The 26,575-nt window shown below is 40.5% G+C and overlaps 1 protein-coding gene across 2 annotated transcripts; it reads left to right on the forward strand.

Moving 5' to 3' along the window:
• Positions 1-337: 337 nt before the first annotated feature.
• On the forward strand, positions 338-25,951 carry Serpinb13 (serpin family B member 13). 2 transcript variants are annotated; one of them, XM_052200990.1, is made up of 7 exons: positions 338-502; positions 994-1,061; positions 21,503-21,620; positions 21,988-22,105; positions 23,584-23,726; positions 23,907-24,062; positions 25,550-25,951. In XM_052200990.1, exons 1-7 carry the CDS (start codon positions 338-340, stop codon positions 25,949-25,951), a joined length of 1,170 nt encoding a protein of 389 aa, XP_052056950.1. The 2 variants fall into 2 exon arrangements, with proteins under 2 accessions (XP_052056950.1, XP_052056949.1); XM_052200989.1 differs by having other exon boundaries at positions 994-1,050; positions 21,492-21,620.
• The last annotated feature ends 624 nt before the right edge of the window (positions 25,952-26,575 follow it).

Raw genomic sequence — 26,575 nt, forward strand, 5'->3', positions numbered from 1 at the left:
TGTGTAGGTCAAAGGGTGGGTCTGCTCAGTGGAGCTTAGGTGATGTGAGGAGGGAAGCAGATTCTGACTACAAGGAAACCAGAGGAGAAACCATTAAGGCATTACCACACCTCGCTGGGAAACAAGAACTGATAACTACTGGATGAAACTAGTTTATGCTTCTTATGCTGACTTACATCTTCTATTATGGGAGCAGGGCAGGGAGTGGGCAGTAGTTCTGAGGGTCAGAAATCACAGTGTTCTGGATAAATGAAGGAAAGAATAACTAGAGCACAAAGCAGCCACTCAAGACTTTGTGTTGATTGTTATTGCTGTTCTAGATCACTTGGAAACCATCATGGACTCACTAGGCACAGCAACCACACGGTTCCTGTTTCATCTTTTTAAAGAACTGAATAAAACAAATGACGGCAATGTCTTCTTCTCCCCGGTGGGCATCTCAACAGCCTTCGGCATGATCCTCCTGGGGACCCGAGGAGCCACTGCCTCTGAGTTACAGAAGGTGGGGAGCTTCCTTTCCTTTCCAGGCAAGGAAAGGTTTTGAGATTCAATCCTCTAGCATTGCCTTGAAAATGTGTGCAACTTGACCTGCTGCTGAAGATGTGGAAGAATTTCAGGTCTGTCAGGGAAGGCCTCTTCCCTTTCCAGGTCCCATTTGCTCCTTGATGCTTGGCATTCCTTGAAGCAGGGATATGATAAATACCCTTTTCAAAAGCCATTATTCTCATAGTTAAAGAGAATATGAAAACCCAAAGTAACTATGATCACCTATGGAGTTTCTATTTGGCCTAAATGACATATCAAAGATGAAGACCCAAATGAGCCATCAGTAGGCTTCTTTGAAGATATCAGTGGACAACTTAGACATTTCCCTGGTGTTTCAAGGAGATGATGTTCCCTACATACCATTGAAAACATGAGTATCAGCTTTTCCTTGACCATGTGACATTTCTGTCTATTTTGACAATAGTAACAATATTTTCTCTCTGCTAGGTACTCTACTCTGAACAAGACACAGAAAGCTCCAAAATGAAGTCTGAAGAAAAAGAGGTGAGACACACGTGTTGACTACCGTGTAGGATCTGTGTAGAAAAGTAGGAAAAGCGTGGAAGAGGCTAGTGTTGCTTACATCACACTCTCAAGTAGTAGTCACTAAAGCCAGATCATATTTATAGGCATATTAGTTTATTTTCTGTTGCTATAGCAAAGTCCTGGGGGCTAGATGTTTTATAAGCAAGAGTTTGCTCAAAAGCTCCTGGTTTGGGGATTGAAAGTTCCAGACTGGGTGGCTTTATCTCTTTGTTTCTTTGGAGAGTCTTCTGGAATGCATTATAATGTAAGGGGATGAACTCTGGTGGCCCCACAGAAGGGGCTGAGTTGTGGCTGGTCTCTCAGAGAGCTAACTTCTTCTGGGGGAATCTCATTAACCTTTTCTGAGGGTAGTGCCTTCGGTGACCTAATCACCAGGTCTCTTAAATGTTTCTCTCTCTTGACACCAATTATACCTGGTGTAGGCTTTTAGAACATGAACTCTGCGGAGAAAATCCACCTCCAATCACAGCATTTGGACTGCACAAAACTAAATTTCTACTAAGAAGAAATCACAACAGCCAGTAGTCACTATGACTACTAACACACCAAAGTTATAACAGCTTTGGAGTTACAGAGAATTCGGTCAAGTTCTGTCTTGGGCTTGTCAGGACTATGAGACTTTGGCAAGTAATTCACTTTCTTTAATCCTGTGACATTTCCAGTAGAATCTTCTAGATCATGCATTTAACTCACCCAGTAATGCTAATTTGAATTAATTATTGCTAAATGGAATTAATTTTTTGCCCCTCCTGCTAGTATTTCCTTAAATTCTATCAACACAGGGCCATTGCGCTTCTTCCAGATCTAGTGTTCTGATCTCTCCCATTGGTCTTATTGAATACAGGGTGGGGATAAGGCTCATTAGGTCAGGGAGAGCATCAGGAGGTGATCAATGCCCTCAGTAGGTCACACTGGCTCCAACAATAATCTCAGCCCAGTGCCTTTCATAAAGCCAAGAGGTTCTTTGGACCTCTTGGCATTGTGTTCTATTAGTTTCACAATCCCATAATGCTGTGTTGTCTGAAAGGCTCAGTTTCAGTTGGGGGCTTCTTTCTCAGGATTGTTTAACTGACTTAGGTCAGGAGGCTGCTCTCCTGTGAGATCAGTTGTGATATGCAGTGGCTTCCAGAATACTCCCCTTTCTAAGCATAGTAGTGTCTGCAGAACCTTCCTGAGGACTAGACAAGGCATCTTACCTAAGACAGCTGCCCTTCTCCTGGGTGGAGAGCTTCAGAACTGGGTGGAAGTTGACTTTCAGCTTTAAGCAGGTCTAACCTGTAATCTTCCACCAAGAGCCAGCCTCCTTCCTCAGGAGATTTTAAGAGCTAAGGCTAGACAATCCAATCTCCTTATTAACAGATGAAGAAAGAGATGAGTAAGGTCCAGTGAGGCAGAGGTGCGTACCACTTGAATATCACATGAATTCAGAGTATTCTGAATCTTTCTCTTACAAAGTGATGTTAAAATCTCAAGGCTACATAGTAAGGTAGAAGGAATAATGCAATGAGTACCTCTCCTAGTGTGAGAAACAAGAGATTATCACTCCCCGATGCACTGGCTAGAAACCTTCTCGCTGGAGAATGCAGGCTCCGTTCTCCTGAAGGAGGAATTCGTTATCCCAATGTACTTCTTACTTCGTTACATATGGCAGCTTTGGTCCTCATCTTGGCAGTCTGGTTATTTATTTTTGGACCAACACTGTAGACCTAGTTTGCCCATTTTTACAGGTGTGTTTTTGTTTGTTGTGTTAATGGGCCCTTCTTTCTTCTCTCCATCTCTCCCTTTCCTCTTTTCTATTACAAAGAATGTGTAAGTTATCCTTTACACAAGTCTCCTGGTATGCCTGGAATGTGGGTGGTACTCAGCCAAGTGAACACTGGAGATGCATCTGGCTTGAACTGAGATGTGCTAAAGGTATAAACTACTCACAGGATTTCGGGAGCTTAGTATAACATTCATATCAAAATCACTAATTCTGTGTGCTGCATGTTGAAACACTCTATGGGCTCTATCATATATGAGCATATAATTTATTTATCTTGCATTTATATACGAAAATGAAATTCTAGACATTTTGGATTAGATAAAGTTTTAAAAGTTAATTTAGTTAAAAAAGTTAAAGATTTTAAAGTTAATTTAATTTCTTTACTTTTACTTGTTTTAAAACAGATTTATTAAACTATAACTCATGTATCCTGAAATCTACCTATTTCAGTTGTGCAATTCAGTGGTTCTTAGTAAGATTATACAATTGTGTGGCCATCATAATCACATTTAGAAAATTTTGTCACCCAAAATGAGATCTTCATAGCTACCAGCACTGATCCACATCTCCCTGTGGGATCCCCATAGCCACCAGCACTGATCCCCATCTCCCTGTAGGATCCCCATAGCCACCAGCACTGATCCTCCATCTCCCTGTGGGATCCCCATAGCTACCATTGGTGATCCCCATCTCCCTGTGGGATCCCCATAGCCACCATTGCTGATCCCCATCTCCCTGTGGGATCCCCATAGCCACCAGTGCTGATCCCCTTTCCTCCCCTCTACTCATCATTTCTCCTTCCTCTTCTGCCCTAGAAAGTCACTTACTGACTCTGTCTGTTTCTCTATACTAGACATGATTTTTAAAAACTATCCCTTCTGTCTGAGGATAAGCATATATATACTCTGACCAATGTTTCCCCCTGATTTATTTTCTCCTATCTACCCTGCCTCTGGTAAACAGCATTTACTCTCTACTGTAAGAACAATTTCAGATTCTCCATCTGAGTGGGACTATGTGGAATGTGTTATCGTATGCTTGGCTTATTTCATGCTGTATCAGAGGACAAGAGTTTTAATGGCTAAGTAGTGTTTAGTTGTGTATGTAAGTCTGAGTATGTGGGACATTTTCTTTAGTTTCTCACCTGCTTTTTCAACCTTTAAAACATAGTTACTAAGGAGTTTGTATTACATGTGAGGTTCACATCTATATGCAAATGTCTATAAAAATTAATTGCTACTAAGCAGTTTGCTAAAGGGACTGTATTAACACTTATCACTATCAATAGTGATTATAGGTTCATTTCATAATTTCATTCAGCTGTCTAAAGTCTTAATCAAGGCTTGAAATCCCATAGGCTAACAGCCTTTGGGAATCTGTGAATACATGTACTGTATTCTATATTCTGTTGCTCCTGGTGATCATATATGACTTTTCTTTGTCATTGGAATAGATTTCCTTAACAGAATTTCTAGTGATAAACTTCTATTTGTGGGATAATATACTTAGTCATAATATTTAAAAATCAAATGGATTTGGTTTACTAATTTTTTACTTTTTAAAAATGTTATAATGTCAGAAATATTTTTCTTGAGCATTTTTGCGCTGTTTCAGTACCAGAATAACATTAAACTCTTAAAATAAGTGTGGACTTACTACATATTTTAAGTATATAATATTTTACAAAATTTGCAAAAGTTTTATCATGTATATAGTGTACTACTGATCATATTCACCCCTTTTTCCCCCAAGTCCTTGAAGATTGCTCCACCTTCCTCATTTCATCTTTTTTTTTTTTTTTAATTTAAATAAGCCACGGAGTTGATGCTGTTCATACACTCACGAATACAGTGCCATCTACTGTAGTATCATCCACCCACCATGGGCAACAGCTTAAAGAAGGCTGACTTTCTCTCCCGAGGAACCCACCAACTGTTAATAGCTTCCTGGATTCCCCCCTCCTCCCCAATCTCCATGCTGGAACCCGAGCCTTGTGGAGGTCTTGTTCAGGCAACCACAGCTATTGTGAGCTAATGGGTACAGAGGTCTTGTCATGTCCTGAAGACACTTTTGTTGTGGTCCTTCCCAACTTCTTGCTCTTAATCTTCTGTGATGGTCCCTGGAAGGAAAGAATGTGATATAGAAGTTTCAATAATGGTACAGTACTTCTTCTCTGTATTTTGACCAAATTTTAAAAAAAAAATTTGTGGGTTAATTTCTGTAATTCAGAAACATTCCAGCTGGGCAGTGGTGCCACACGCCTTTAATCCCAGATCTTTGGAGGCAGAGGCAGGCAGATTTCTGAGTTTGAGGCCGGCCTGGTCTACAGAGTGAGTTCCAGGACAGCCAGGGCTATACAGGGAAATCCTGTCTTGAAACAAAACAAAACAAAACAAAAAAAACCCCAAAACCAAACCAAACCAACCAAACCAAAAAAACAAAAAACAAAAAAACCACTCCTAATTAATCGGGTAGCAAACCCATGGGTTTTGCTACCAGTGCCCCAATTCCTTAATAATTAATAACCCAGAGGCTTATTTATTTATGAATAAATGCCTACTCTGTAAGGTTTGGCTTGTTCCCTGACTGGCTTACAACTTGTATAGCCCATTTAAACTATTCTATGTCTGCCCCGAGGCTAGTTACCTTTCTACAGTTTCACGTGTGCAGCTTCCGCAGAGTCCCGGGCAAATCTCCTACCTCTGAGCATCTTCCAGAGTTCCAGTCTTTCCAGCAGAACTTGCAGCTTCTCTGTCCTGCCTTTGCTAACAGACCATCAGCACATTATTGACAGGTGATCTTCCATACAGTGCACAAGAGGCTATCCCTACAGGGCAGAATTTGGACTCAAACTCTCTTGGCCTTTGCTTTTGTTTCTTTTTTATGAGACTTGGGTTTGTACTTATTTAGTGGATTTCTTATAAACGAGTAGTTTTGCTTCCTTTCTCATTTTTATAGACAGAACATTTAACCTCATAACAGTCTGTTATTTGAAATTGATAATCACATAACATCTATCATATGCAACACTTTATTCCTTGCATCCTTAATGTACATCTTTCCCTCTCTGGTACCAAAAGGCAGCTTGCCTCCTCTTCTTAGATTATGTATTAGTAATATAGATTTTTGTGCTGAAATTTTTCTACCAAATATAAACGTGTTTTATGAGCTACAGGATTCTTTATTTTCTATATATTTATTGTATCAAGACAGTTTTAGCTTTTATACAGTTTTTTTTTTATAGTTTAAGAACATCATCCTAAGTGAGGTAACCCAGTCTCAAAAGAACACTCATGGTATGCACGCACTGTTTAGTGGATATTAGCCTAGAAGCTTGGACTACCCAAGACACGATGCACATATCAAATGATGCCCAAGAAGAAGAAAGGAGTGGCCCCGGTCCTGGAAAAGCTCAGTGCAGCAGTGTTGGGGAATACCAGAACAAGGAAGTGGGAAGGGGTGGATTGGGGGACAGGGGGAGGGAAGAGGTCTTATGGGACTTTCTGGGAGGGGGGATCCAGGAAAGGAAAAAAATCACTTGAAATATAAATAAAGAATATATCGAATAAAAAAAAATAAAAAAAAAATCAAATAGCTCCATTCAGTACTTTTCTCCCCCTCCTTTGGTATTCTTTTTTTTTTTTTAAATTTTTTTTATTCCATATGTTCTTTATTTACATATCAAATGATTTCCCCTTTTCTGGGTCCCCACTCCCCGCAAGTCCCATAACCCTCTTCCCTCCCCCTGTTCCTCCATCTACTCCTTCCCACTTCCCTGTTCTGGTATTCCCCTATACTGTTGCATTGAGTCTTTCCAGAACCAGGGGCCACTCCTCTGTTCTTTTTGGACATCATTTAATATGTGGATTATTTCTTGGGTATTCCAAGTTTCTAGGTTACTATCCACTTATTAGTGAGTGCATACCATGATTGATCTTTTGAGACTGGGTTACCTCACTTAGTATGATGTTCTCCAGCTCCATCCATTTGTCTAAGAATTTCATGAATTCATTGTTTCTAATGGCTGAATAGTACTCCATTGTGTAAATATACCACATTTTTTGCATCCATTCCTCTGTTGAGGGACACCTGGGTTGTTTCCAGCTTCTGGCTACTACAACAAATAGGGCTGCTATGAACATAGTGGAGCATGTGTCCTTATTACATGCTGGGGAATCCTCTGGGTATATGCCCAGGAGTGGTATAGCAGGGTCCTCCGGAAGTGTCATGCCCAGTTTTCTGAGGAACCTCCAGACTGATTTCCAAAGTGGTTGCACCATTCTTACAATCCCACCAGCAGTGGAGGAGTGTTCCTCTTTCTCCACATCCTCGCCAGCACCTGCTGTCTCCTGAGTTTTTGACCTTAGCCATTCTGACTGGTGTGAGGTGAAATCTCAGGGTTGTTTTGATTTGCATTTCCCTAATGATTAATGATGTTGAACATTTCGTAAGGTGTTTCTCAGCCCTCCAAAGTTCTTCATGTGAAAAATCTTTGTTTAGCTCAGTACCCCACTTTTTAATGGGGTTATTTGGTTCTCTAGGTTCTACCTTCTTGAGTTCTCTCTCTATATTAGATATTAGCCCCCTGTCAGATTTAGGGTTGGTGAAGATCCTTTCCCAATCTGTTGGTTGACATTTTGTCCTTTTGACAGTGTCCTTTGCCTTACAGAAACTTTGTAGTTTTATGAGCTCCCATTTGTCAATTCTTGATCTTAGAGCATAAGCTATTGGTGTTCTATTCAGGAACTTTTCCCCTGTGCCCATGTCCTCAAGGGTCTTCCCCAGTTGATTTTCTATTAGTTTCAGTGTGTCAGGTTTTATGTGGAGGTCCTTGGACCATTTGGAGTTGAGCTTAGTACAAGGAGATAAGAATGGATCAATTCTCATTCTTCAGCATGCTGACCTCCAATTGAACCAGCACCATTTGTAGAAAAGACTATCTTTTTTCCACTGGATGCTTTCAGCTCCTTTGGTCTCCTACTTTCATTTAACTAAGAAAGTCTTAATTTCCCCTTTGCTTTTATTTTTTTCATTTTTGTTGGTTATTTTATTTATATTTCAAATGTAATCTCCCTTTCCAGTTTCCTATCCAAAGTCCTCTATCCCCCTCCCCCTGCCTCCTATGAGGGTGCTCTCCCACCTGGTCACCCACTCCTACCTCAGTGTCCTAGTATTCCCCTAACCTAAGTCATAGAGCTTTCACAGGATCAAGGGGTTCCCCTTCCAGGGGACCCAAATAAGGCAGTTCTCTGCTACATATGCAGCTGGAATCATGGGTCCCTCTATCTGTTCTCTTTAGTTTCTGGTTTAGTCCTTTGGAGCTATGGGAGGTCCGGTTGGTTAATATTGTGGTTCTTTCTATGGGGTTGCAAACCCCTTCAGCTCCTGCAGTTCTTTCCTTAACTTCTCCATTGGGCCCCCCTTGCTCAGTCTGAAGTTTGGCTGCACAATCTGCGCCTGTATTGGTCAAGCTCTGGCGCCTCTCAGGGAACAGCTATACCAGACTCCTATCAGTAAGCACTTCTTGGCATCAGCAATACTGTCTGGGTTTGGTGTCTGCAGATGAGATGGATCCATAGGGACAGTCGCTGGATGGCCTTTCCTCCAGTCTCTGCTCCACTCTCTCTCCCTGCATTTCCTTTGGACAGGAGGAATTTTGGATTAATATTTTTGAGGTGGATGGGTGGCCCCATCCCTCAGCCGTGGGCCATGCCTATTTACTGGATATGGTCTCTACAGGTTCTTTCTCCCCTTTGTTGGGTATTTCTGCTAATGTCCTCCCTGTTGGGTTCTCCCTGTTGGGAACCTCTTGATCCTTGATATCTGGAACTTTCCAGTAGGTACCCCCAGTTCTCCCCTCCACTGCTACACACCTCCTTTCATTTTCCTGACCCTCTGTACTTCTCCCCCATCTCCTGCCATATCTGAACCTGCCCCCCTTTCCCTCCCCTCCTCTCCCCCTCCCACATCTCTCTACCTCTACTTCCTGGAGCTTATTCTCTTCCCCCTTCTTCGCAGGACTTTAGTATCCACACTTTGGTGTGACCTTCTTTCTTCTTGGGTTTCATATGGTCTGTGAGTTGTATCTTGGGTATTCTGAGCTTCTGGGCTAATATCCACTTATCAGTGAGTGCATACCATGTGTGTTCTTTTGTGTCTGGGTTACCTCACTCAGGATGATAGTTTCAAGTTCCATCTATTTGCCTGTAAATTTTATAAAGTCATTGTTTTTAATAGCTAAGTAGTACTCCATAGTGTAAATGTTCCACATTTTCTGTATTCATTCCTCTGGTGAGGGACATCTGGATTCTTTCCAGCTTCTGGTTATTATAAATAAGGCTGTTATGAACATAGGGGAACATGTGTCCTTATTATATGTTGGAGCATCATTTGGGTATATGTCCAAGAGTGGTATTGCTGGGTCCTCAGGTAGAACTATTTTCGATTTTCTGAGGAACCACCAGACTGATTTTCAGAGAGGTTATATTAGCTTGCAATCCTACCAGCAAAGGAGTTTTCCTCTTTCTCTACATCCTTGTCAGCAGCTGCTGTCATCTGAGTTTTTCATCTTAGCCATTCTTACTGGTGTTTTGTTCTGACTCACATTTCCCTTATGATTAAGGATGTTGAACATTTCTTTGAGTGCTTCTTAGCCATTCAAAATTCCTCAGGATGAGAATTCCTCAGTTGAGAATTCTGTTTAGCTCTGTACCCCATTTTTAATAGAGTTATTTGATTCTCTGGATTGTAGCTTCTTGAGTTCTTCATATATTTTGGATGTTAGTTCTCTACTGGATGTTTATTTCCCTTTGCTTTTAAATGACAGTTCAATACTGTCCTTTCGAATATAGTATTCTTGGTATATTCTATAGTATTTTTCTTTTCTTTGAGTACATTTTCTTTTTTTTTTCTTTTCTATATTTTTTGCTTACATTCCAAATGATTTCCCCTTTCCTGGTTCCCTCCTCCCCATATGTCCCATAAGTCTTCTTCTTTCCACCCATTCTCCAATCACCTCCCTCCTTTTTCTCTGTCCTGGTACTCTCCTACAATGCTGGATCAAGCCTTTCCAGGATCAGGGCCCTCTCCTTACTTCTTCAAGGAAGTCATTTGTTATGCTAATTGTATCTTGGGTATTCAGAGCTTCTGGGCTAATTAATATCCACTTATCAGTGATTGCATTCCATGTATATTCTTTTGTGATTGGGTTACCTCACTTAGGATGATATTTTCCAGTTCCAACCATTTGCCTAAAAATTTCATGAATTCATTGTTTTTAATTGCTGAGTAGTACTCCATTGTGTAAATATATCAAATTTTCTGTATCCATTCCTCCATTGAGGGACATCTGGGTTCTTTCCAGTTTCTGGCTATTATAAAAAAGGCTGCTATAAACATAGTGGAACATGTATCCTTATTGCATGCCGGGGAATCCTCTGGGTATATGCCCAGGAGTGGTATAGCAGGGTCCTTCGGAAGTGTCATGTCCAGTTTTCTGAGGAACCTCCAGACTAATTTCCATAGTGGTTGTAGCCTCTTATAATCCCACCAGCAGTGGAGGAGTGTTCCTCTTTCTCCACATCCTCGCCAGCACCTGCTGTCTCCTGAGGTTTTAATCTTAGCCATTCTGACTGGTGTGAGGTGAAAGCTCAGGGTTGTTTTGATTTGCATTTACCTAATGACTAATGATGTTGAGCATTTCTTAAGGTGCTTCTCAGTCATCTGAATTTCTTCAGGTGAAAATTTTTTGTTTAGATTTGTACCCCACTTTTTAATAGGGTTATTTGGTTCCCTGATGTCTAACTTCTTGAGTTCTTTGTATATATTGGATATTAGCCCTTTATTGGATGTAGGGTTGGTAAAGATCTTTTCCCAATTTGTTGCTTGACATTTTGTCCTTTTGACAATGTCCTTTGCCTTATAGAAACTTTGTAATTTTATGAGGTCCCATTTGTCAATTCTTGATCTTAGAGCATAAGCTATTGGTGTTCTGTTCAGGAACTTTCCCCCTGTGCCCATGTCCTCAAGGGTTTTCCCCAGTTTCTTTTCTATTAGTTTCAGAGTGTCTGATTTTATGTGGAGGTCCTTGATCCACTATGGAGTTGAACTTAGTACAAGGAGATAAGAATTCACATTCTTCTGCCTGCTGACCTCCAGTTGAACCAGCACCATTTGTTGAAAAGGCTATCTTTTTTCCACTGGATGTTTTCAGCTCCTTTGTCGAAGATCAAGTGACCATAGGTGTGTGGGTTCATTTCTTGGTCTTCAATTCTATTCTACTGGTCCACTTGCCTGTCACTGTGCCAATACCATGCAGTTTTTAACACTATTGCTCTGTAGTATTGCTTAAGGTCTGGGATACTGATTCCCCCAGAAGTTCTTTTACTGTTGAGAATATTTTTAGCTATCCTGGGTTTTTTGTTATTCCAGATGAATTTGAGAATTGCTTTTTCTAACTCTGTGAAGAACTGAGTTGGGATTTTGATGGGGATTGCGTTGAATCTGTATCTTGCTTTTGGCAAGATGGCCATTTTAACTATATTAATCCTGCCAATCCATGAGCATGGAAGATTTTTCCATTTTCTGAGGTCTTCTTCGATTTCCTTCTTCAGAGACCTGAAGTTCTTGTCGTATAGATCTTTCACTTGTTTGGTTAGAGTCATATCAAGATACCTTATATTGTTTGTAGCTATTGTGAAGGGTGTCATTTCCCTAACTTCTTTCTCAGCCTGCTTATCCTTTGAGTATAGGAAGGCAACTGATTTGCTTGAGTTTATTTTTTTTTAAAGACAGCATTTATTTATTTATTTTATATTCTTTGTTTACATTGCAAATAATTTCCCCTTTCTCTGTTTCCCCTTCCCCACAAGTCCCACAACTTGCTGTTGTGGGAGAACTGGGTTCTGATGTTGTAATGTGGCCTTGGTTTCTGTTGGTAGGGTTCTTGTGCTTGCCTTTCACCATCTGGTGCTAGTTGGTATTCTTGTCTCTGGCTGGAGTTTGTTCCTCCTGTGGCCCTATAAGCCTGTGTCCTTACTCCTCTGAGCTCAAAAGTGAAAGTACTGCTGGGAGATCTCTCTCTCTCCTGGCCAGCTATGCACAGAAGGCTGTGGAGTTTTCCCTGGTGCAAATGGGGCGGGGCAGGAAGACTTCTGTCCCAGCTGCTTCACTGAGCATAGACCCTGTGTGATCCTAGCTGGGTCCCCTGCAGAGAGAAGGTGGAGATCTCACCTATGTGCTCAAAAGTGAAATCCTGCTGGGAAATCACTCCCTCCTGATGGACTATGCACAGAAGGCTGTGGAGTCTCCTTGGTCCCTGGTGCAAATCTGTGAGTTCTAAATTTATTGAATATCCTATGATTTTTGTTTTGGAAATTTCTGTGGTAATTCATGCATCTTTACTTTTTGCTTTCAGTTTCTAGAAATTTACTTTTGCTTTGATTAATTATGTTCCCATTTCATGGTATTCCTCATTGTCTGCTATTGGTCTACAGCATTTGAAAACTTTGCCACCTGGACTTTTCCCAGTGAGGACAGGTAGAGACTCTGGAGGATCTTTCCAAATTCTTCTAGCATTTTATGTAATGGAAAACACATACATTCTGAAATTTTTAAATATTCATTAGACTATCTTTTATTTTTCTAGAAAATAGGTGGTTCTTATATCCATACTAAACATTTTTATACAAAAACTCTGGCCTCAATATTGTCCCATTGGAAATAGTCTCTATTGTAGTAGGAACTCAAAAGGATTTATCTTTCAAAACATTTTGATTTACTTCATTAATAGATTCAAGATAGATATAGCATTCTAGAAGTTTATACTCTGTCCCATTTTTAAAAAAAATCTGCTATCATTTCTAGGTAGAATTTTATTTCAAAAGGGGACGAATACTTTCTTATATTTTTCTGTACTGTGTCTAAGACCAGCAAGTAGGCACTTTTACAACTTTGAGTCAGTGGCATCATGCCCTGGACTTTCCACTTTGGCCAGTGAGTAAGAAGTCATTCAGTGGTGCACTGTAGCCCATGGCTGCTGAGGATGATGCACAGTCTGCACTCAGAGAGCTTGTTACTAATTTTTGTGTTAGATTGTCAATAAATACAATTCTTAAAACCATCAAGGATAGTATAATTTATCTTTAATATTTGCAAAAGTTTTTTTGGGGGGGGCATGTTTTTGGATAGCTTTTTAGTTTTCCCAAGAGGCTAAAATACATAATTGTTTTGAAGTATCAAGTGTCAGTTTTGAGTTGGTGACGGGAACTGAACTGAACCAACTACCACTATGCTTGGTATGAAGAACCAGCCTCCCTCTCTCCCTCCATCCCTTCCTTTCTCTCTCCCTTCCTCCCTTCCCTCCCTCCCCTCCTTCCTTTCCTCCTTTCCTTCCTTTTTCCCTCCCTCTTTTCCTTCCCCTCCCTTCTCCTCCCTCCCCTCCCTTCTCCTCCCTTCCCCTCCCTCCTTCTTCCTCCCTCCCTTCTTCCTTCTCTCCCTCTTTCCCTCCATGTTTCCCTTTCCTTTCCCCCCTCTCTCCCTTCCCCACCCTTCCTCTCCCTTCCCCTTCCTCTCTGTCTCCATTCTTTTTTTTCATTCTCCTCTCCTTTCTCTTTTCTTTTCTTTTCTTTCTTTTCTGTTTTTTAAGACAGGATCTCACTATATATTTGTAGTTGGCCTGAACGAGATTATGCTATGTAGGGAAGCTGACTTTCAATTCACAGAGATTTACCTGCTTCTGCCTTCTGAGGCATGATTTAAGTCATGCACCACCACACCCAGATAACATTTCAATAAGATTATTGAAATGCACAACATGTGCTAGACAGACAACTAGCACTTCTCTGGTATTGTCTACGAGAAGCTTGTGTTCATGCTGCAGCTAAAGTTTAGTGACTTGGAAATCCAGCACTCTCTCTGATGGCTTTTAGTTCAGTGCTGAGCTCAGTGGACAGGTACCTTGCTTGTGTGACAATTTAAATTCAAGTGAGACAGAGAGAGTTCCCCACAAGCCAGAGTGCTAGACAAATCTTTTCCTCTTCTGTTTCTCTCTTTTCCTTTGGGTAGAGTTAGAAGCAGGCTGAATCTACTGTCTCTGGGCTGTGTCATGGGAAGGCGCTTTGGTGAGTTCTATTGATTTTCCTGTTGATTTCTTCATATTCCTCTACACACTCCCTTAAGGATTACAAAACTATTGAACAAGGTGACTTTGTTATCATGACATGTCTTTGTGGGGAGGCTTGCATGCATTTTCTGCCAGTTTCTGGATGTCAATCCTTTGTGGTTCCTCCTACTAATGAATTCCATACAGTGGATGTTTGTCAGACTATATTCAACTCTGAGTATGCTGACTGTGTATAGGATTCTTGGTTTATATTTTTGGCAGCCTTTACAAGATTCCATTCTCAGATTCTAATATTACTACTGACAAGCTGTTTGAGTTGACAACCTTGGTAATGCTTCAATACTTTTTTTTCATTTTTTTAAAAAATAACTTTACTACTGTATCTCTAATCATGGATTTCTTTTATCTACTGGAACTTGGACTTGTCATAATTTCTGGACCAAAAACTCATGCATTCCATCACATGTTTCAGGAGTCACCTACCTTCATTCACCATGTGGGCCCCAGCGACTGAACTGAGGGCGCATCAGGCTTGGTGGTGGCCAACACTTCATCTGATGAACCATCCTGCAGTCCTTTTACGTTTTTTGACATAAAATAAGAAATAAAAATGTTTTATATCATAATTTCTAACATTCTGTTGTTCTCAACAAGAATTTTTATTTTCTTATTTAACCATTTTTCTCCTTAAAACCCAGCATTCATAGCGAATTAGATTTTTGTATTAAAAAAAAAAAACACCCATACCTTTCATTAGTGGTGAAGATTCTTTTTTTTAAATATTTTTATTTTCTATATTCTTTGTTTACATTCCAAATGATTTCCCCTTTCCCCGATCTCCCCTCCCCATATGTCCCATAAACCTTCTTCTCTCCATCCCTTCTCCAATCACCTCCCTCCTTTTTCTCTGTCCTTATAATCCCTTCCACTGCTAGATCGATCCTTTCCAGGATTAGGACCCTCTCCATACTTCTTCATGGGAGTCATTTCTTATTCAATTTGTGCCTTGGGTATTCAGGGCTTCTGGGCTAATTAATAGCCACTTATCAGAGATTGCATTCCATGTGTATTCTTTTGTGATTGGGTTACCTCACTTAGGATGATATTTTCCAGATCAAACCATTTGCCTAAAAATTTTGTGAATTCATTGTTTCTAATTGCTGAGTAGTATTCCATTGTGTAAATATACCACATTTTCTGAATCCATTCCTCCTTTGAGGGGCATTTGGGTTCTTTCCAGCTTCTGGCTAGTATAAATAAGGCTGCAATGAACATAATGGAGCATGTGTCTTTATTGCATGCCGGGGAATCTTTTGGGTATATGCCCAGGAGAGGTATAGCAGGGTCCTCTGGAAGTCTCATGTCCAGTTTTCTGAGGAACCTCCAGACTGATTTCCACAGTGGTTGTACCATCTTACAGCCCCACCAGCAGTGGAGGAGTGTTCCTCTTTCTCCACATCCTCGCCAACACCTGCTGTCTCCTGAGTTTTTGACCTTAGCCATTCTGACTGGTGTAAGGTGAAATCTCAGGGTTGTTTTGATCTGCATTTCCCTAATGACTAATGATGTTGAGCACTTCTTAAGGTGCCTCTCGGCCATCTGACTTTCTTCAGGTAAAAATTCTTTGTTAAGATCTGTACCCCATTTTTAATAGGGTTATTTGGTTCCCTGGGGTCTAACTCCTTGAGTTCTTTGTATATATTAGATATTAGCTCTCTATCAGATGTGGGGTTGGTGAATTTCCCAATTTGATGGTTGCCATTTTGTCCTTTTAACAGTGTCCTTTGCCTTACAGAAACTGTGTAATTTTATGAGGTCCCATTTGTCAATTCTTGATCTTAAAGCATAAGCTATTGGTGATCTGTTCAGAAACTTTTCCCCTGTGCCCATGTCCTCAAGGGTCTTCCCCAGTTTCTTTTCTATTAGTTTCAGTTTACATGGAGGTCCTTGATCCACTTGGAGTGAAGTTTAGTACATGGAGATCCATCAATGCTATCCACTACATAAATAAACTCAAAGAAAAAAACCATATGATCATCTCATTAGATGCAGAAAAAGCATTTGACAAAATCCAGCATCCTTTCATGCTAAAAGTATTGGAAAGAACAGGAATTCAAGGCCCATACCTAAACATCATTAAAGCAATATACAGCAAACCGGTAGCCAACATCAAACTAAATGGAGAGAAACTTGAAGCAATCCCACTAAAATCAGGGACTAGACAAGGCTGTCCTCTCTCTCCATATCTTTTCAATATAGTACTTGAAGTTCTAGCTAGAGCAATTAGACAACATAAGGAGGTCAAGGGGATACAAATTGGAAAGGAAGAAGTCAAATTATCACTATTTGCAGATGATATGATAGTCTACTTAAGTGACCCGAAAACCTCCACCAGAGAACTCCTACAGCTGATAAACAACTTCAGCAAAGTGGCTGGTTATAAAATCAACTCAAGCAAATCAGTTGCCTTCCTATACTCAAAGGATAAGCAGGCTGAGACATAAGTTGGGGAAATGACACCCTTCACAATAGCCACAAATAATATAAAGTATCTTTGTGTGACTCTAACCAAACAAGTGAAAGATATGTATGACAAGAACTTCAGGTCTCTGAAGAAGGAAATCGAAGACCTCAGAAAATGGAAAAATCTGCCATGCTTGTGGATTGACAGGATTAATATAGTTAAAATGGCCATCTTGCCAAAAGCGATCTACAGATTCAATACAATCCCCATCAAAATCCCAACTCAGTTCTTCACAGAGTTAGAAAAAGTAATTCTCAAATTCATCTGGAATAACAAGAAACCCAGGATAGCTAAAACTATTCTCAACAACAAAAGGAATTCTGGGGGAATCAGTATCCCTGACTTCAAGCAATACTACAGAGCAATAGTGTTAAAAACTGCATGGTATAGGCACAGTGACAGACAAGTGGACCAATGGAATAGAATTGAAGATTCAGAAATGAATCCACACACCTATGGTCACTTGATCTTCGACAAAGGAGCCAAAAACATCCAGTGGAAAAAAGATAGCCTTTTTAACAAATGGTGCTGGATCAATTGGAGTTCAGCATGTAGAAGAAGATTCTTTTAAATAACCAAGCTTCCCCATTTTCTGTTCATTGCCTTTCAGAAAAATGCTGGAATGCTTCTATTATCCAGATTTCTTAATTTCAGGCACATTTTGTCACTTTTTGTCCTCTGTGTAACTCAGAGACAGCTCATTAGCACCATTATCTGGTCTCTGATTCAGCTTTAACAGCACAGATAAGCTTTCTAACCAAAATACTAGGCTTTTAAATTAAATGTAAATCAAATATTAATTTCTAGGTGCTATAGTTGCTTGTCAATCCAAATTGGAAACTATGGACAATCACTTGTTTCTTAAATGTTTTCCCCCTTCTATTGAAAATAGATCTCTTTCTCATACAATATAACCTGATTAGAGTTTCACCTCCTTCTACTTCTCCTAGTTCTTCCATACACCCCTTCTATCTGTATCCAATACTTTTCTGACTCTTATTAGAAAAGAACAGTTGTCTTATTCTAAAAGACAACAATGAAATACAACAGAATTACATATAGCAAGATAATACAAAACCCATTACACTGAAGTTGGACAAAGCAACCTACCAAAAGGAAAAAAGCCCCAGGAAAAGGCATAAGAATCAAAGATCCAATTGTTTACAAACTCAGGAGTCTCATAAAAATATTAAACCGAAAGCCATGATATGTATGCAGAGGAGCTGGGGCAATCCTGTGCAGGCCCTGTGCTTTCTGCTTCAGTCTCTGAGAGTTCATACGAACTTTTCTCAGTTGATTCAGAAGGCCTTGTTCTTCTGTCTTTTCTGGTTCTTACAATTTTCTGCCTTCTCTTCCCAGGGGTTTCTGAGATCTGATGGGAGGGATTTTATGGAGATATTCCATTTAGTACTATGTGTTCCAAGGACACTTTCTCTGTATAATTACTGGCTGTGGATCTCTATATCTGTTCTCATCCACTGCTGGAGGACACCTCTCGGATATTGACTGAATAAGACACTGACCTATGTATGAGTGTAGCTCACTAACATTAGGAGTCATTTTATTTTTCCTTTTTATTTATTTATTTTTGACCAGTAGTATTTGGTTGTACCCTAGGTCTCTGGTTCTTGGTCACATGAGAACTCTCAGGTATGGGATACATCTTGTGGAGCTGCCCTAAATCAAACCAGACATTGGCTGGCTACTTTCCCTAAGTTCTGTGCCACCATTGTCCTAGCATATTTTGCAGGCAGGAAAGATTGTAGGTCAAAGGTTTTGTGTCTGGGTTGCTGTTTACATTTCCCTTTGTTAGCCTGCAGGGAACCTTCCCAAACCAAGGACATTCCAGTGTAGGAGTGAAGGTTCCATGTGGACACCAGCTTGGCTTCTCCATAGTCATAAAATTGTTTGCATGTTGTTCTCAGCAATCGGGCCCTGATGTCAGTTTTCACAGAGCAACCCATTCTCTTGGTAACAGCTTGGAATGTTTGCAGATTTCCATAGGAAACCCTTAGCCAAAAACTAAATTCTATGCAACCCAGTTCCATTACTGGAAGCCTCATTTGATGGTCAGTTGAGATTCTGTCTCGTCCTTTATTAGCAGATTTCAGTAGGGTAAAATTATTTTTATTATTTATATTAGGATGTTTCCTTTGCACTTGCTTTCCACACTACCCCTCAAATGCCCCTCAATTCCATCTCTTCCCACCCCCCGCATTTCCTCCCTCAACTCTGTCTCCCCATTCCCCACCTGATCCCCCTGTTCCTGTCTCCACAGGCCCCTAGTCCACTTGTAGAAACTCTTCTACTTTCCCCTTGCAGGGAGATCCATGTGTTCTCCCTAGTTCCTTCTATCCCTAACCTTTCTCAGTCTACAGATTGTAGGATTATAGGTCGGTCATCATTTGTTTAACGGCTTATAATCATATATAAGTAAATACATAGCATATTTATCTTTCTGAGTTTGAGTTAACACACTCAGGGTGATCGTTTTCTAGTTCTAAACATTTGCCTATACATTTCAGGATGTCACTTTTTAACAGCTGAGTAATATGCCACTGTGTAAATGTAGCACATTTCCTTATCCATTTTTCAGTTAAGAAACATCTAGGCTGTTTCTAGTTTCTGGCTACTAAGAATAAAGCTGTAATAAAAACAACTGAGCAAGTGTCCTTGTGATAAGATAGACTGTCCTTTGGGTATAAGCCTAAGAGTGGTAATCTGGACCTAGAGGTAGGTTCCCAAGGGATTACTGAGGAGCCCATATTGATTTACAAAGTGGATATACAAGTTTGAATTCCTACTATCAATGGAGAAGTGTTTCATTTGTTCCACATCCTTGCCAGCGTGAGCTGGCACTTGAGTTTTGATCTTAGCCATTCTGACAGGTGTAAGACAGAATGTTGGAGTCATTTTGATTTGCATTTCCCTGATGACTAAGGATGTTAAGCATTTCTTTAAGTGCTTCTCAGCCATCTAAGATTCCTCTGTTGAGAATTCTGTTTTGGTATGTACTTGTAATTGTAATTGGATTATTTAGGTTTTATGATATTTAGTTTCTTGAGTTCTTAATATAATTTGAAATCTCTGTGAGATTTGGGGTTGGTGAAGGACTTTTCTCATACTGTAGGCTGCTGTTCTGCCCTTTTTACATGGTGTCTTTTCCCCTCCAGAAGCTTTACAGTTTGGTGAAGTCCCATTTTTTTGATGGTTGACTTTAGTGTCTGAGCTGTTGGTGTTCTGTTTAGGAAGTTGTCTCATCTGCCAGTTCGTCACAGGCTATTCCTCATGTTCTCTTCTATCAGGTTCAGTGTATCTGGCTTTATGTTGAGGTCTTTGATCCATTTGGACTTGAGTTTTGTGCAGGGTGGTAAGTATTGATCTATTTGTATTTTTCCACAAAGAGACATCTCATTTTATCAGCACCATTTGTTGAAGATGTTTTCTTTTAAATATCTTTTTAAGGACTAAGATCCTCCATGTATGATGATGTTTTTTTCTATCCAAAGAGCAATGTGAATGTCTGGACATACTCATGTGAACATCTAAATGTCTCTGTCTCTGCTGTAACTGTTACTATTTTCCCATGAGATTTGATTGGGGGCTTGTTTGTTAACAGTTTATAATTTTGGAACCTGATGGTTGATGATCTTGGGGATACAGTGAAGACTGATGTAGTCAGATTTTGGAACATGATCCTACACATGGTTAATCATCTTGGGGATTCAATGAAGCCTGTGATGTAGTCCCTTTTGTGATGTGGATATCGTTCTTATCTCTGGAATAAGATCTTGGGATTTTACCAACTTCAGATCACTTTGATCCTCGGAGGTTGCGACCTCTGAGGATATCAAACCCCAAAAACCTGTTTGAAAACAGCATTTTCTTCTCTTCAATTATTTGTAGGTCAGCTTAGTCACAAATGGTTCACTGAGAAAATTAATGAGCATCAAACTCTTAAATACCCAAAGGGTGTGATACAATGACTGGTTCACTGCATGTCTCAATCAACTGAAGCTGTCAACAACTGATTGCTAGCCACTTAAAGTTTCCTAACAGCAAGGAGGCAGCAAATGTCAACTTCAGCTCTGCAAACACTGCCAGAACATTGTGGACATACATTTTCAACTTAAATGTCTTCAAATCATTATTAATTATTTGTAAAATTCAGCTGTCCATTCCCTTTTCTAGAACTGTGGTAGGCAGTTGGAGAATGAGAAATGAGAATAAGAGATACAATAGTGAATTAAATAAACATTTAGGCATTCTTGTATTGTACAAGAAAATGGCTTTTCAGTTCTGGTGTGGAATCAGAAATAGACTGCTCACTCTAGAACTAAACTGCAACTCCTTGTATCCTCTGAATTAAAATAGCTAGAGTCCACTCAATAGGTCATGAGATGATGTTCTGCTCTCTTCTAATGGAGTGTTTTGGCTCACCCAATGTTGCCATGCAATGCCTAGACTATACTACAATCAGAAACATGGTATGTCTTATAGAAGATGTCCAGAAGACTTTGATTTTTTTCATTTTAGTCCAGTTTGTAGCTCTGATAAATGATGGCTTTCTCCATCAAGAATAACTTTTATTATCCACCATTTAAAACAGAAATATCCAAGTGTCCTGGAGAGGAATTATCTGGGGAATCATTTACCCTTTTCAAATATTTAGCGTCTATAAATAGATAAAAAACAAATGCAGGAAATCACTTAGTGAGCAGTTACATTTCAGACTCAAAGTGCAAACTGGATCAGAAAAGGCAGATATGTGGTATCAGGGCTGGTGGAGGAAGCTGCTTTATGCAGCTGAGACTGGCTTGCATCTGGCTGGGCAGAAAGACAAATGACATCTAGGGACCAATGGACATCTCTGTTCTTCCCTCATATTTGTTCACCAGAGGAAGGACTGTAGCCAGATCCTTTAGGAAGAGAATCTAGACTTGCTTCTGCCAAAATGACCCACTGAGTTTTTTGTCTTGATTTTGAAGATCGAGAAGAGAGAAGAAATATATCATCAATTCCAAAAGCTCTTGACTGAAATAAGCAATTTTTCTACTGATTATGACCTGATCATAAACAACAGGCTGTTTGGAGAAAAAACATACCTGTTCCTTCAAGTAAGTTCTGCTGTGTTTGCCACATCTATATATGGTAGCAACAAATGGGCAGTATCCCTGTGAGGACTGAGTCCCGGGCCATGTTGCTATGTTGGCTGCTCGCCAAGGGACTGTTTCACTAGTGTTTCTAGTCTGCTTTCCAGGCAAACAGTTCCATTTTAAGTCTTCTGAGTCTGTGTCTGGTTTGTTTCTTTAATCATATTGTACCTGCATGGCCATTCATGGAGGAGGGAATGAAAAACATTTTTCTCAAGACCTGAAAGTCCAGGTTTTGGCGTTAATGCTTCTAATGAACAGAGACATTTAGTAAGAGGCACAGGTGCTCAATAAGCAAATCCCTCAATTTCTTTCTATTTCTTTCCTAAAGAAATACATAGATTATGTTGAAAAATATTACCATGCATCTCTGGAGCCTGTTGATTTTCTAAATGCTGCAGACGAAAGTCGAAAGAAGATTAATTCCTGGGTTGAAAGCCAAACAAATGGTAGAGTATGAATTGGGTTTCCACCAAGAAACACTTCTTGATTACTGGCTGTGACCAAAGCCTCGGGCTTGATAACCATACAGATGCCAGGTGGATAAGCTTTGGGAGAAGGTAGCGATGGGTTTTGCAGAATAGTACAGGCCAGGGCCAGCGTAAAGGACGGCTAGGGCACTGCAGAGAGCAGAATGGCCTTGGCATGTGTGGAGAGGTACAACAATGGGGAGTTGTTTGCACGGGCTGTGACTCACACTACCTTTGCAGTCTCAGGGCTGGTGCCATGCTTACCTTTAGCTTACTCACTGTACCACAGACTGAGTCTGGGGCCCTCAGTGCAAATGGCACAGAGGATTTCCACTTTCTTTGTTAAGTGAGGTGCATACAGCTCTTCCACCAGGACCCATGTGATGCCTACAGCTAGGATCACTTGGGACTTTTCCACACTTGGGCATCTTGTAGGAATTAAACCTTTAGACCCTTCCACAGTGGAAAATTTGAGGAATCCCTCCCTGATCCTTCTCTTCTTATCCTATTATAAATCAATCATATAAGAAACATTAAGATGAAAATACTCTTTGGGGAGCAATAGGTAATACCTACCATTTTCTATCATCTCTATTAATGAAATCTGTCCTATCAGTGAATTTTTCTTAGTATTTTATCTAAAGAAAGAAAATCAAAGCAACTAGGAGATAGGAGTTTCCTAAAAAGTCAGCTGAACAGAATTTTTCAGTATTGAGTATGGAGAGAGAACTGAACAAGAATCCAAAAAGTAAATTTCTGGGGCCGAGGAGATACCTACATAGCAGAGATACTGGGGTTCAGATCTGCAGAGCCCATGTCAAAGCTGACGATAGTGGGGCGCATCTGTAACTAGCATTGTGGGCTGCAGGGTGGAGAGAGGTAGACACTTGCTAAGCCAGCTAGCTTACTCGAAGTGCTGAGCTCCAGGCTCAGGAAACATCTCTGTCAAGGTGGAGTGTGATAGTGAAAGAAAATCTGATGTTGGACTTTGGGTGCACAGGCAAGCACCCCATCTCAAATATATGCCACAAATTATGTTTCTGATAAAATAAGTAACTTCTAAACCACAGCTGTGAGGTCTCTATTCGATAGATAAGAATAAATAGCCAAAACCGAGTGAATGGGGCATGCCAGGTAGTGATCGAAGGTCCACACATATTAAAACATTGATTCATTTCAACAATCCTAGGAAGCAGGTCATATTTCTACTTTATAAGTATGGAAACCAAGGCACAGAGAGTGTAGATAAGTTGCCTCAGTTGGTAATAAATACAACTGTATGGAAACAGACGTTATGAGAAAGTCCCCACTGACCCTTGGTGACCAAAGCCCCTCAGGTGTTCACTTGGCTACAGTGTCAATGATTAACCAAGCCCACCCACATCCACACCTGCCACACACACGGTTCATGATTTGCAGGAAAAACCAGTCTTTTCTGTTCCTTTTTTTCTCCCCAGAAAAAGTCAAGGACCTGTTTCCAGAAGGCTCTTTGAACAGCTCCACCAAGCTGGTGCTAATAAATACAGTTTATTTTAAAGGCCTGTGGAACAGAGAATTTAAGAAAGAAAACACCAAGGAGGAGGACTTCTGGCTGAATAAGGTGTGTTTCTTTATATATGTCTGCTTATATCTGGCATGTGTAGTCTAATGGCATTTGGCCAAATGCTTATTCAGTCACTCAGACTTTTGGCACTGCGTGAGGTTGTATTATTTCTATGGGCTACTTGGGTGCCATATGACTTTGATTTTTAACAACTTTGTTTCTGTTTATATGTTGAAGACCTTAACTAAACCCGTGCAGATGATGGCCCAGTGCAGCTCCTTCAGCTTCACCCTCCTAGAGGACCTGCAGGCCAAAATTGTGGGGATCCCATATAAAAACAATGATCTCAGCATGTTCGTGCTTCTGCCCAATGACATCGATGGTCTGGAGAAGGTAAACTGTAAACCTTGGCATCTCCTGGTCTATACCGTTTTCTGTCACTGTGTTGCATCCCCTGTACCCAGTGAACCTGGGAACAAGGCTTCTGAACATTTGTTGCCTGGATGCGTCAACTGGGAAGTATTCTCACTTTGTGAAGTGGGTACTGGCTGATGTCTGTCGAAGAATAGACTTACTGAGAATAACTACCATGCAATTGTATTGAGATAAGCTAAATGGATATTTTAAGTTGTATGGGTGTGTGTGTGAAGATTCTCTAGCCTTTTGAGGAGTAATCAATGGCTATGAACATTTCTCCTGGAAAACTATGTAATTATGAATGCAAAGATTTTTGCATGTAATTCAGCAAACCCTTCGATTTTGAATGTAAGATTTCTTGTGATCCTTATTCCTGACTTAGGTCCAACCCCTTCTCTTTTCAAACCAGTGTTGATGCTAGTGTTTTGTGTTTTGGACACCTGAAAGGTGTAGCTCCAAATACTTATTCTATAGTTATTTTCCAAACATAAATCTCCCAGACTTCCTTGTTACCCAGTATTCTCTCTATTAAACTAGCCTCTGGGGCTTAATATGTGTCATGTTTCTATGACTAGGGAAGTGCAGCCTAGCATGTGTGGAGGGCATAGAAAGCCCTCATTGAATTTAATATGTGCCATGGAATGTTGCTGGCTTTGTAAGTTGAATACAATATGGAACAATATGGGACATACATTGTTGCTTTACACACATACACATAAGCACACACATGAGTGCGCACATGCACACACACATACACCACACACACACAAAAACATACACATGAGCATGCACATGCACACACCCATACACCACACATACATGCACACACACACACACACACACACACACACACACACACACGCACGCACATCTCTTTATGGGTATCACTCTAAAGAAGTGGCTCAGAAGGTGAAAACTGGCTTTGCTGGTCATATCAGCAATTTCACTTTCAACATTGAATACAGAAGGGCGCCTAATTTGAAATTTATAGTAATTGTTAAGTTTCTATTTGCACAATTTATCAGCAAAAATCACGAAGCTTCATACATATTAGATGTCTGTAAGGGGAATAAATAATGTTGACCGTTGTCAAACACTTAGGAACTTGACAGAAGTACTATATAACTTTATCAGTTTATGGGAGACTTACAGTGTAAAAAGTTAAATACACAAAAAGTAGATATCCATTGTGATTACATGTATTCACACATTTAGAAAAACTAGAGGAGAGCAGAAATGGAAATGCAGAATTTGAAATGTCTTGTTTTTAGTTTGAGAAATCTACGTCATGCTATATACAGATGATATAATACAGGAAAATAGAAAATATAAGACAATAGTCTTTCATGAAGACAACAGAGTGAAACTGATAGTCTGCATTAATTTCTAAGAGTAATGCTTTCTGGCTGTCTCAAGCCAGTGTGTGGATTTTAACATGTCCTTGCATCCCTTTCCAAATGTAGATAATCGATAAAATATCTCCCGAGGAGTTGGTGGAGTGGACCAGCCCCGGACACCTGGAGCAAAGGCAGGTGGACCTGCGCTTGCCCCGCTTGCATGTGGAGGACACCTATGAGCTGGAACCCACGCTGGGAGCTGTGGGCATTCACAGCGCCTTCAGCGAGCACGCGGACTACTCAGGAATGCCTGCGCACTCCGGGCTGCATGCCCAGAATTTCCTGCACAGATCATCCTTGGTGGTGACCGAGGAAGGCGTTGAGGCCACTGCGGGCACTGGAGTGGGCTTCACGGTCTCATCAGCTGCGAGCTGCGAACTTGTGCACTGTAACCATCCATTCTTGTTCTTCATCAGGCACAGAGACTCTGACAGCATTCTCTTTTTCGGCAAGATTTCTTCTCCCTAAGACAGTCAAACTGGAACATGAGAGCACCAAGCAGCACTAAGGGTTGAGAGACCATGGGGTTCATATATGTCCTTTCTTTGTGCTCAGACCTCAGTGTTAAGTCAAGGCACAGTGGCGGCAACAGCACAATTTTATAATTTGTTTGAATGTGTGCACCATTCAGGAGGCCAGTCAGCTTTAGCTCAGTTCTTAGCTTGTTTTTTGTTTTTGTTTGTTTGTCTTTTTTTTACATTTATTTTTATTAGACATTTTCTTTATTTACATTTCAAATATTATCCCCTTTCCTCGTTTCCCCTCTAAAAACTCCTTATCCCATCCCCATTCCCCCTGCTCACTAATTTACCCATTCCTGCTTCCCTGTCCTAGCATTCCCCTACGCTAGGGCAATTAGCCTTCACAGAATCAAGAGTCTCTTCTCTTGTTGATGCGCAACAAGGCCATCCTCTGCTACATATGCAGCTGGAGCCATTGGTCCCTCAATGTGTACTCTTTGGCTAGTGGTTTAGTCCCTATGAGCTCTGGGGGTACTGCTTAGTTCATATTGTTGTTCCTCCTATGGGGTTGCAAACCTCTTCAGCTCCTTGGGACCTTTCTCTAGCTCCTCCTTTGGTTGGGTGAGAGCAT

This window comes from Apodemus sylvaticus, chromosome 12 (genome assembly GCF_947179515.1).
Source record: "Apodemus sylvaticus chromosome 12, mApoSyl1.1, whole genome shotgun sequence".
Taxonomy (NCBI): domain Eukaryota; kingdom Metazoa; phylum Chordata; class Mammalia; order Rodentia; family Muridae; genus Apodemus; species Apodemus sylvaticus.